Raw genomic sequence first — 12,820 nt, 5'->3', positions numbered from 1 at the left:
AGTGACTAATGCTGGCAATGACAATTCCTTTGAAAACTCTTGAAAAAGTGTATTAAACCCACTTGTTTTTCTTTGACTAAGCTATGTGAATTTCAACCTTTTCAAAAAAGAAAATTTGAATTTCCCTTCAAGATGCAAGGGATACAGTGTTGTTCATTATCCTGCTAAAGTTTCCTTTTCATCTTTTTAATTAATTTAACCTGAGAGGGGCGATAGCCTACAAATGTCAGTCAGATCCAAGCAAAGACACCAGAAGTTACAGACAAAAAGGCAGTAAAACCCAGAGCACAGGTGTTTGCCTGACAGTCTCTAAGGTTCTCTAGCTGCTTCTTCAGACTGAGAGACCAAGGTCTGCCTGCATCCCAACTTTAATCCTACAGTATGGAGCATGAGCCAAGTTTCCCATTTCGTAACATGGAAGTGGCTGAAATCCATTAATGCGAATAGGAGCTGCTCAGCTCAATCCCTGTGTAACAGCCCTGATAACTTCTGGAGGTTTCTAATTACTCTCCTGAATTATCTAATTCATCAAAAATCCATTTGAGTGGTGATAACGTATCTGTATGTTGAACCTTGTCCAACACGTTGTCTGTTCCAGTAATCTGCCTTTCAACAAGGGGAATACTAGACACCTGATGCTGTGTCAAATTGGAGACAAGGGTTGTGAGATGAACAGGAAGAGTATAAGTGAAACAAATCCAAATATATTCTTTTGCAGAGGGAAAAAATGAGTACAATAACTAACTAAGGTGTTTTTTGCAAATGGGTACTTGTGAAATCCCTATCTTAAGCAATCTTAAGCAACACAGTATCCTTCAATGCCACAGAACAAAAACATGTTTTGAAGAGGAACTCATGGCACCAGGATTTTCAAACCCAACAGTTCAATTTTAGACTAATACATCCTTATCTATGTCTCTGAATTAGAAATGCTTTGTCAGATAAGCCAAGCATTCTCAAGACAGCAAGCTTTACAGAAAACTGATTTTAAAGACTAAGTTCAGGTGTTTACATCAAGAAAATCCCTCAACTCCATTTCACTTGTACATAATGCATGACTGTACACAATGTGTGATATTGTTGTATGTGAGCTAAAGGGACCATGACAGTAGATCACAGATATTGCAAGGTGAAAAAGGAGAACAGTTGCTCTGAATCAGGAAGTATGTGAAGTAGAAAATGTAGCATGATCCCCATAACAGCAGAAAAATAAATTATGAATGGCACAAATAGGCTGGCGTAGACTTCCCTTCTATTCAAGCAGTAATAAATCACTTACCTAAAACCCAGCTTGCTGTTGTCTGCTAATTCAACTGCATCAATCACTCAGCATCTGGTTTATAAGACTTAAAATGTAAATCCATACTGAGAAGTAGAGAGTCATCCTTCTAGTAACAGTCACGCTTCCTCCAAGAACAATTCACATCTTGTATCTTTGCTGATAATTAAGATAAAAGAGGGGCGTACCTCAGTGAGTTCCCAGGTGATGCTAATAGTCCAGCACAGCCCATAGCTGCGGATCAGCAAAGCCTTCATAGCCCAGCCCCAGAAATGTCCAAAAGCAAATATATCAAAGTGGCTGAGGATTCTCTCCCAGGTGATAACATGACAGTTCACTGCATACTCCTGTCATGAAAAGAAAAAACCCACAACAAAATGATTCCATCGACACACAACTTCAGAAAGAAGAAACACCTTTCTATTCAGTGCAACAAGCCTGGAATTATAAGTGTATTAAAATTAGCATTATTTCATGTTCTTATCCTTCTAAACTCTGGCAGAAAAATTCCAGTATTAAGACTCGGTGCCACTGTGGTACAGCTCTAATTTAAAGGGAAATAGAATAGACCTTGGTGCCTGAAGAAGCATGTAAGTAACAGAGAAGCAACAAAAATAGTAACAATAAAACCAGCAAACAATACTCCAGAAAATACTTATTTGCCTTTCTTTCAAGTCTTGATTTGAAACCACCTTTCCCCACATTCATGCTGTCTGGTATTCAGATGTGGCTCATCAGTGGCTAATCCTCCCCAGTTTCTGATGTAATGTTACTCATGTCAGTGTTTACTTGAGTATCTTTTGTGTCTTATTTTCTTCACAAAAGCAATTTCCCAGAACCCATTCATATCACGGAAGTTCAGTCACAGGCCTGGACTGAAAAAAAAATTAGGAAAAAATCAAAGGGAACTTGCAACTGTTTTGTCATAGATGAGCAGCAGATTCCTTAAGAATATTAATTAATATTCTAGTCAACAATGACAAAGGAATTGGGTTCTCTTAACATGTTGCACAGCAAGTGCTAGAAATCACTGCCCAACAAGAAAAAGAATTTGTATGCCAGCAGGAGGCTGCAACTGTGGGGTTCTGTCTTGCCACTGAACACAAACTGAACTATTGCTAACAGGAAACACACATTTTAAAAGAATCTCTGCTCTTCAATCCTCCTAAAATACACATTGCCACCTGCAGGTGACAAGGCAGCACTGCTCAGTGCTATTGAACCAAGAATTGTCTTTCAGGCCAGAACTAGTGCTAATCCTGCACCAATGAGCACTGATCACGTTGAAAAGGAGATAGCAGAGAAAGATTTAAATCTGGCCACCATGAAAAGAAAAACGCACAATTTCACACAAAATCTATCAGCAGACAGATAAGTCCTACTATGGGATGACAGTTAGAGGTTATATAAGTTACTATAAGTAACCCTTACTGCTGGTGCTTTCTCCAGCATGCCTGTGCTGCTGGTCAGAGAAAGGTGCACCGCCTGTTCTAAGGATGGCAAACCTGCAGCTTTAGTGCACCAAGAGAACTGAAACTGGCTCATTTGCCAGCACAAGAAGCATGGAATGCACAACAGAAGGTGCAGGCTCCTTGCTACACCACCATACCTACGATCAGTGAACACAGTGAGGCTACTCCAAAAGTACGTTTTTTTCCAGAGCTCTTGCTTTTTTGATTTTATTTTTACTGGGGCTTTTCCCTCTCTATCTTATCTTTCCAGATGCAGTTCTGCCAGCCATACAGGGAAATGTGTTGAACTTTTGTTTATACCCAAGCAACTTTGCCAGTCCTGTGCAAGCGACCAAGCTGCAGCCTTCGTTATAGCTGAGCTTCAAAAATTTACTCCAACTTCAAATGACAATGTCAGGATTGCAAAGCAGACCAGGGCAAGTTTCCACTGACTGCTACAGTCAGGGAATCTGCTGTCCTGTGGTTCAGTGCCAGTAGTAATACTAGCCCTCCTCTAGTTAGAATCTATTTCTAATTTAAATGACAGGAGAGCCAGGTGAATCTCATAAACCAACAGATTCCTTGTCTCAGCTCCCTTTTGTTGCTCAGCAACACCACTGATGCTCGTGCTGGGACTCCATTTACCCAGATGTCCTCCCCCCATCCTAAGGGCAGGCTGCCCATGCCTCTCCACCACCACAGGTGATTCCTGCAGAACCCAAAGTCACCGTCCTACCCCTCATGCTGGAGTTGCACAACACATACTGCTGACAGGCTGAGGTCCAATCCCTGAAGCATCGGGTTTTCCAGGCAAGGAGGCTGCACGCAGCCCTCACTACCAATCAACTAATGTAAGCTTACTGCACCGCAAAGATTTCCATTCCCCCATGTGCTACAGGGCAGGAGTTTGCAGCCACTGCTGATAAGGTGCTGTGCACTGGTTTGCATAAGCAGTAAATTGCCACGTGTGAAAGACAACCACTGAATTTCCCTACTCATGAGGAATGAGCCCTATAAGAGCACTATACAACAGGTGACCATGGTGGACAGATGCACAAACCCAAGGTCAAGGGAGCATGTTGGTCAGGAGGTGAGGAGTAATTTGATGCAATAGTGAGGAGGGCAAGACTGGCAACAATTTCCTCCCCATACAGTAACCCTCTTCTGCTTGGTGCCCAACTGCTCACACAGTGTTCTGTTTGCCTCCCTATAAAACTCACACCCTTCTCCCACGCCTCCTTTTACAACCTCAGCTCTCTGTGGTTGTGTCCCCACCTGAAGGGGAACGTTCTTTGTATGGAAAACTCTTTGCAAGCTGCTCAGTAAGCAAAAGAACAAGCCTGGCTTTCTACGCCATTCCAGATTATTACCTATGGAAATAATTTCCCAATGGTAACAGCATCAGTGCTCAGCTGACTGACTGGAAGGGAGCAGAGTCCTGCAGTTGCCATACACACACATGCTCCACAAGCTCCATAGCATGACAGTAATGTACTAAGCTCAGAGCAACAAGGCAAGACCAAAGTTCTTTGACTGCAGCATTGTGGCATCAAAAAACCTGATCTGGGACACACACCATAACAGGCTTCATTTAGAAACTACCTTGCTAAGTCTGTTTTCAGTATCCCTGCTCATATATATCACCAAAAAGAATCCAAAGCCACCCCACTGCAAACATATATCATATTGCACACTCATCCAAACATCTACATTAGAAAAAACAAAATACTAAGAAGACTGTTTTTCACATCAGCTGATTTCAATGTAAATAAATTGTAGTTGACACAAAGGACTTGTTGACTCTGTCAAGTATAGGAACAAACTTGCACTGCTCATGCCAGCAAATTCAGATTTATCCCTTCCTACTCATGGAAAACATGCCTAAAGCATGTACAATGAAGTGCATGGATACATACCATAATATCTGCTTCCCTTGTGGCATATCGAAGATTAGGGTCAAGCCAGTACATCACTGCTTTTACCTGCTCAAAGTTAAGGAAGAGCACGAACACCAGGAACAGAAAATAGAGCACACTGAGACCTGCAAAAAGACTCAGTTTTAAAATCATGTTCACTCACAAAACTGCTTGGAACACAGAGTCCAAAAATCTGCTTTCAAACAGTTGTTCTACAAATGAATTCCTATATGCAGCACCTACATGCAGAAAAGCTGAAGAGACACCAGTCAGATGGCAATGCCTGAGCACTCAGCCCTTCATATCCCCTCCTCTGACAAGTGATATAATACATGGTTGACTGCATGAACCCAATCAAAACAAAATCAGACTAATCAGTTTAGACATATGTAGTACAAGGCTGTGATCAGGAAGCTCTTTAGTAAGAGATACATTAGGATCCAGGATTGTATTAGCTCTGTCCCTTTGCTTTAAGTATTCTTGGTGTCACTAATGCAAATCACTAAGCCTTTATGCAGATTTCAATATAAAGATCAACTTAATAAGGCCACCTGGAAATTCTGAGCTGCTCTGGCAATATAGAATAATTATAAATATACACTAATGCATATCTGAGTTACTTTTGTGAGCTGGAAAATTTGCTTCTTGAACCTTTTAAAGATAAATATGATCATTATTTATTTTCACACCATTATAAATTATTAAACACTATTGCATTTGGGAGTACCAGTTTTCTCCTCCCTGTCTGAATAGGATTTTTTTTTTTAAAGAAAAACTTGTTACAAGTTGAGTCCTAGGTGCAGATCTGTGGGTAGCTGAAGCTGCTGTTGGGAGCATATCTTTAACATTATTCACAAGTTCACAGATATTCAAGACCACATTTGGAGGAGGTGTATAACCACTATTTCCACAGCCTCAAGCTTACTTGTATCTTGCAGCAATGTCACGGAAGGCAGAAAGATTAACATGAATAAACTTAGGATCTGCCATCCAAGATAAATTACAGCAATCCTAAAAAGGCATTTTAAGCTATAACCAGGACTTTCATGTTGGTAGTCCCCAGCACATGCTAGAAAGCAACTTTTGTTCAGAAGGAAGTATCTGTATGGTCCTCTGCAGTCCCTCCCAGAAACACAAGGGGAACAGATGTCACCCTGCTAAAGGAAGCACAGCCTGCAGGCCAGGGTGCATCTGGAAATGTTGAGGACACACCAGTCTTGCCCTTCATCTAGCAAAGGGGCCTGAGAACTGAAGCACGGCTAAATGAACCATGCCAGAAGGAGAAGAATTACACAGGGAAAAATGTTGCTCCTGATCTTGCATGCAGCCTTTTCCCAAAAGTACAGGGGTCAAACTCTGACAGTATCAACATTGAGAATGACCTTTTACTTTACATGTGCTGAAACTTGCAGTGAGCAGTAGGACCTGTGTTTCCCAAACTTCCCAAGAAACAGGTTTGTTTAACAAATACTGTCTTATCAGCAGTATCCTCTCACTGTCAACAGATGAGTAATCAGCTACTTTGAGAAGCTACTTATTTTTAGATATAAGGTGGCAGGAGAGAGAAACATTCAGTCTGCCTAAAAATAATCAAATGTGCAGTCTATCATTTATTCTGTGAACCCTAAATTATTTGAAAATAAAATTCCTCATGTTTTTGCTGTGTAATTCAGATGTTTAAGGAGCAGGATTTCACTTGGTTAGTTTTGTAGCTAACAGAATTATTTTTCAAACCATGAAGGCAACTGATATTTACAAGTACTTTTAATGCAGTAAGTTAAGAATATGAATATATACATGTCAAGAATATTAATAAATGTAATGCTATGCAATGATACAATTTAATAAGCATATAAAGTAATAGCATATTTTGCTAATAATGAAAAGAAACCACCTATGCAACTGGATTTAGAAGTCAGACAGTATATGCAGAAGCTGGGCTTGGAAGAGATGACAGTAGGAAAAGTGTGGGGAAAGGAGATTAGGAAGCACAAAATAGGATTAAAACAGAGTATCAGAATGAATGATCCCTTTTTGGTGATTTCATTTACACCATCCTGACACAGAGGAACTACAACAATATTCCCAAACATTACTAAGAATAGATTATAAGCAACTGCTCAGAGCGGGAGGGAAGTGACATTAACACAAGTTTGATGCACAGTTATGTTTCATGACAATTCCATTCATCAGAAAGTTAAAAAGGCGGGTCCTGCAAAATCAGTGCAAAAGTCAGAAACACAAACTTACCAAAAACCATCCTCCATATAGCAGGGTGGGGACGTGTAAAGGGTCCTATAGACAGTAAACAAAAAGAAAACAGTTAGTAAGAACCACAAAATTTATTTTTGAGTAGATCTCATATGAGTACTTGGCATGAGCATGGATCAGTTCTTCATCAAACTATGTAATACACCCAAAAGCTGGAGCTCTACGTTGTTGAAAAACAAAAGAACAGCAGATTTCAGAGTGGAAAAAGAAGACTGCCAATCGGTAACATGAACACAATTTTTCACTGTTTTTATGGAGTCATTTCCAGAACAGCAGCATGTTGTTTGTTCAGCTGACACCACATCTCAGGTGTCACCTGAGGATGTCCTGACCTGGTTTCCAGACTGCAGCTTGCTCCCAATTAAGACATCCCACACAAATTTGTCTGTGTTAACAAATAAAGATGGTGCTTAGCCTTCAGACCAACAAGAAATGTTACTAAACAGGCCTCCTGAAATTTCCAAACTGAACATCATATATAGCTGGCGAGAAGGAAGATACCTATGCTCTTTACCAGTGTCAAATTTTATTTACTTTAGAGCCAGGGATGAAACTGATTTATTAGATTAAAAACCTCTCAGCTAACATGAAGAGCAGAGAAGGTAAGTCTGGTGAAACTGGAAAACATCTAAAGATGAATCGTACATTTAGGTAGCAAGAAATGGCTCAACAAGTATTTTCTGCACATGCTGCAGGCCACTCTTTTATAAAGTTTGTTTTTCTCTGGCATTCAGTTTTTCAGGCAGCACTTTGTGAAAAGTGTGCATATAGGATTTTTAACATATAGGAAAAACATGTAGTACTACTCTGTAGTACAAAGCTGTCCTGAACACGATTACTGTTTTTTCCTGAACACTGCCAATTGTGAGACAGTTTAGACTTGACCAAAGAATCATGATTTTGCTGACAGCAATAAGTAAAAATTAAAAAACCAAACCAGACAAATCAGGTAGAAGCATTTCTTTCACAGAATTAAGTGACACACGAACTTTCTTACATTTTTGCACTTTCTGCTCCTCACATAACTACTAAAACTTTTGTCCAACTTGAACTTCTACTGAGCAACTGTGGTTTTACATTGTAATGAAACTTAAACCATTTTTTCTATCACTATCTTCTGGTAAGGTGCTTTATGTAAGGTGTTGTGTCTGAGAATTTTTAGAATTACACTTCTGTTAAAACACACTGAGGCAAAGTCCTCAAACATTATTTAAGGGTCTGTTAGCATCATTACTTAGCAATCTGAGCTGCAACTGCACATCTGCAAATAGAACACTGATTTTGAGAACTCGACTTCCTTGTTAAATACAGACTATAAATAATAAGCTATAAATAACACTTATCTCTGCTCAGTATGACTACAACCCATTTTAGACTGTTCCTTAATATAAAGCAATTCAAAAGAGTAAAGAAAAAATACCCTGAAAACTGGTATTTAAATAAAAGTCAAAGTAAATATAGTGGCAATAAAGAGTAATTCACATTTAAAAACCATGAAGTATAAGCTGTGTAAACCTTACTCACCATTAGGAAAAGCTAGAACACTGATGATTAGAAAGAAGAAAATCACAGAGAGGATACCCCTCCAAATATTATCCTCTGGTACAGAATCATCCCTAAAGAGACAGACAACACAGTGTTGAAGTACATTATAAGAATGAAGTCAAAGGCTCTCAAGATATATTATTTAAATAAAGAATACATGGAAATTAAATCTAAGAAATATGCATGCTAATTATATAACAAGTTAAGATAGTAATTGCACTGAATGATTTTCACACTAGACTTCTGGGTGTCCCTTTCTTACAAGAGGGTTAAATGTTTAATAAACACATGCAAGCCATTAGCACTGTTAGAAGTCAGTGTAGAAGCAATGACCAAATTTAACATATGGTGAAAAAAATCTTCCTGCTTTAATGTTTATAGAAACATCATCAAATTACTTTTGCACAGCAAACAGACCTAAACGAAAACCTCTGGAAGCCTGGATGCAATTCCTAGGTTTCCCTCTGCTGTTTTGGTGCTACTTGCAAAACCTTTCACTTCCCTTTGCCTATCCCCAATGCCAAATGCCTGAGATGAGGGCAAAAATAATGATCACAATCAGTCTTTAGAAATAATGAATATACATCTTAGAATCTGTAACAGAGACAGCACAACTTAAAAGACCCAAGGAAAAATATCAATTTGCTTTTAGATCAATTAAGCCAAAGCTCTGAATATAATATCAGGTATTATTTGTGCTACTGTTACATTATAGCCAGAAGAGAGAGCTACGAATTCAGTTTGGAATGCCAAGGCAAACTTGACAGAGGTCTTTCTTTTCAGGCAAGTAGAATATGGTAGCAAGATTAACAAAATAACCCTCGCCCAACTCTTCTAACCAGCAGACAGCTTCTGGGATAATAATACAAACAGAAACAAACTTCAGAGTATCATAGTATAACCAGCAAATATTTCATAACGTATCACTGCTACAACTGAAGTCAAAGTTTTACCATCTGGGTAGTTTTCATGTACTTAGGATCAGTTTATCCATTTAAGTATATTTCTTTATTTAGTCCCAACACAAGAACAAAAAAATTCCCAGCAACTTTAAAGATATAAAGCTGTTCCTGGCAGAGCATCTGTCACATTTCTGGATGGTTCAGTAAAGAATCCATGACAGCCTAAATGCTCTCCACATTAGATACTTGCTGCAGTTACAAAATATTTCTCACTTAGCCAAATTATTTCTCTTTTCCTTAAAACAGAACCTTAAGAGCTCCACAGCAGGCTTTCATCACTGTGAGGCATTTAAGCACTGTGTTAGTTTAAATGTATGGAAGGAAAAAGTGCACTAAACACAAATGGTTTCTCTGCAGGCCTGTGGGACTCCCCACAGCATTTTTTTAAAACCAGCTGAGTCCAGCTTTACCAGGCATTTTCCAGCAGCCATGCTGCACATGCTGACAGTTTATACCAGCTATAAACCCCAACTCCCAGAGCTTAACTCTGGCTCCCTTGGCAATCCCAAGGGCCGTACACCATCCAGTACGCTTCCTAGCCAGAGCCTCCAGCTCTGATGGCTCAGACAGCAAAACCATATCCCTCTTTTAACACATGCAAATAACACACAGGAATGTGCTCATGGCTGCCACCAAGAGGATAATTTTTTTTTTTTTTTTTTTTTTAGATAGTACAAATAACTACAGTCTCATCACAACAATTCATCACAGCCAAGAAAGAGGTGAAAGACATTGTGATCACATCACTTAATTGCTGCACCAGGTGGGATGAAAGGTCCTCACCTTCGCATATCAGGATTCTGAGTACTACTCAGCTTCAGGAAAGCTGTCTTAGTCACACTGGCACCACTTCCCCCCAAAATCAACAAAGATGTTTGCAGTGTTTAACTGCATTTCATTCCAAGTGAGTGGCAAGGCTTGCATTTGGCTTGCAGATACATTTCACAAGGGACAGATACCCAATCTTCTTGCCAGAAGCAGGTAAGAACAGGTGGGACCAAGAAACTTGCTGCTGTGCACTAGCTGGTATAAGAATTATAGTGTTTATGTGGAAAAACTATTTTGGGGAATGCCAAAGGGAAAGATACAATCACAACAAGCTGCAATCAAGAAAATGTGCTAAATCATCTCCTCACTTAGCCCCAGAAACGTTGACTCTGATTTTGAAATACAAGCATTCATGCAGCAAAACCAAGGTTTCTAATGCTTACGTGGGAGGATACATGAAAATTCTCTCAATTTTAACCCATTTTACAAAGGCATTTTTCAATTCTGTGGCTTTTTAGAGAAGAAATAATAAAAACCAAAGTGTATAACTGCATAATCTTTATCCCTCTTCTGTTCTTCTCCAGAGCACTAGATCACAAAGATGTCAACTAGTGACTTATTATATCACACACAAAAAAACAAACAAAAAAAAAGAGGATATTCAATCAAGGAAAAAAAACAGGACACTAAATTCGGAATGTGGGAGAGGGAGAAAAAAAGTCTTCCATAAACTCAATCAAACCTAGATACACAATAATCCAGCTTAATCAAGTCCATTAATCAAGGGACATGGAAGGCAAAAGCCCTACATCCTCATAGGTCTTACTCCTGCTTCCACAAACCCCTGCACCTTCACACCAGAAGCCACTAGTCTGTCACTTTCCTCAGTCCTATTGTTGTGTCCCACAAAATATCCCCTCCAGCACTCACTCCTGCTAGTTGCCTCTGGGCTCAGAGAAGGCCACATATCTCTATCTAGGGTAGAAGAGGACAGGGAAAGCCAGAGCCACTCCACATCTCTGCCCCAAGGTGCAGGATGGAAGCAGAGGAGCCTGTGTCTGGCTCACTGAGCAGGAAACCGAGGAAGCTGTAGCCATTGTCAGAAGCACTGGAAGTATGTGCTTTAAACAGAATACCCTCTATTCCCCACTTTAACATAGAAAAATTAAACACACATTTTTTGTTCTAGATTATTATTATTATCATCATCATACCTGAAGATTACTGCTACCTGAAGTTCAGTTTCACCCTTATCAAAGACAGTATCAGCTACACTCAGTGATCATAAGGAGGACTTCATGTTACGTATGGCTTGCTACATACAAGAGAAAAGCATTTTCTAAGTTTCTCAGAACCCTCCACATACTTCTGAGACAAAACAATTATAGAAGAGACAAGAAAGACTTTAAGGAACACAGCATTTCCTCTGTCTATGGTGAAGTTCCTGAAAAAATAAATTTTACTTCACAACATCAGTGTGATTCTATCATAGAAAATCCCCCACTCAACAAACTGACCACGAGAGCTACAGAGCAACTGACAGCACAGGGGAAGCAAAGAATCACTTGTGACACCGTACTGGGAAGTCTACAGTGCCTTGTGCCCAGGAAGTGGAAAAATGAACAGTCAGTGTAGACTCAATGCCATAAGCTGATGGAAACAGAAAGACCAGACCTGGGAGAACAGACTGTAAAAGCATGTGGAGAAGATCTCCTCTTCCCCAGTTTCTCAAAGAGTGCATATGGTTTGGACAGTGCCCCAAATAAGGCACAGAGGTAGCACTCTGATATCATTCAGGAGATTTATGAAACTCCTATAATAGTTGAAAATAGCAGAAGGAAGAGAGGGGAGAAAGTAACATCAGTGTACCTTCCACAACCTGAGGAGAAATAGAGAAGAGTTAAAGAGAAATCAACTGGTATTTAAACACAATAAGTGAGACAGAGGGAAGAAAATGAAACTGAAGAAGTCAGTTACAGAGATAGCAAAACAAATGGAAAGACAAACCAGCAGTCCTCTTGGAAAAATCCAAACAAACATCTCAGAAGTGAAGCAATTTTATTTGGACCTAGAAGACTCAATAGTGCTAAAATTGCTTCTTGGCTCATCCTCTGCTTGAAAGAATTAATGGCAAAATTTCTTCCCCAAAGGTGAGCAACCAGTACCATTAATCCTTCCTAACAACATAGTGATGAGAATCTCTTAGTGACTCACAAGTTTGACCTAAATTAGCCCTTCAGGGAGAAAAGTGACCAGGCAAGTGAAATGAGGGCATAAGGAGCACTTGCAGCAAAGGTCTGTAATTAAACATTGTAGCAGAGCACAGATGATTTTAGAGTTAGAAGGGATCCAAGCAGAACAAGGGATGTGCTCACCGAAAGTATCTTCCCTCGGGCCATACACATGTAGAAACAAGAAAAGGCATACTTCAGACCATTTGAAGTTACACTGTTTTACTTTTCCTTATGCTCCTGTCTCAACTTCAGCCAGGTTTGGCCATTATTTCACAGCTGATGAAAACTATACATTTGTATTCTTAGAATAAAATATAAGATTACACACTGAACTGTGTATCAGGCTTAGCGACAAATAATGATTTTCTTACATCAAATGGAGAGTTGTCAAGAA

The 12,820-nt window shown here is 39.5% G+C and overlaps 1 protein-coding gene across 2 annotated transcripts in view; it reads right to left on the bottom strand.

The window, feature by feature from the left end:
- Positions 1 to 12,820, bottom strand: part of PTDSS1 (phosphatidylserine synthase 1) — a 30,614-nt gene that overhangs the window by 16,551 nt on the left and 1,243 nt on the right. For both annotated transcript variants that reach the window (XM_069005187.1, XM_069005186.1), the window contains exons 2-5: positions 8,442 to 8,533; positions 6,897 to 6,941; positions 4,647 to 4,771; positions 1,468 to 1,626 (exon numbers count right to left, since the gene is read on the bottom strand). In XM_069005187.1, coding sequence (XP_068861288.1) covers positions 1,468 to 1,626; positions 4,647 to 4,771; positions 6,897 to 6,941; positions 8,442 to 8,533 — 421 coding nt within the window. The remainder of the gene's footprint in view (positions 1 to 1,467; positions 1,627 to 4,646; positions 4,772 to 6,896; positions 6,942 to 8,441; positions 8,534 to 12,820) is intronic.

Source organism: Aphelocoma coerulescens, chromosome 2 (genome assembly GCF_041296385.1).
Source record: "Aphelocoma coerulescens isolate FSJ_1873_10779 chromosome 2, UR_Acoe_1.0, whole genome shotgun sequence".
In the NCBI taxonomy this organism is placed as follows: domain Eukaryota; kingdom Metazoa; phylum Chordata; class Aves; order Passeriformes; family Corvidae; genus Aphelocoma; species Aphelocoma coerulescens.
The sequence above is the reverse complement of the archived record's forward strand: the minus strand, read 5'-3'. Positions and strand labels throughout refer to the sequence as shown.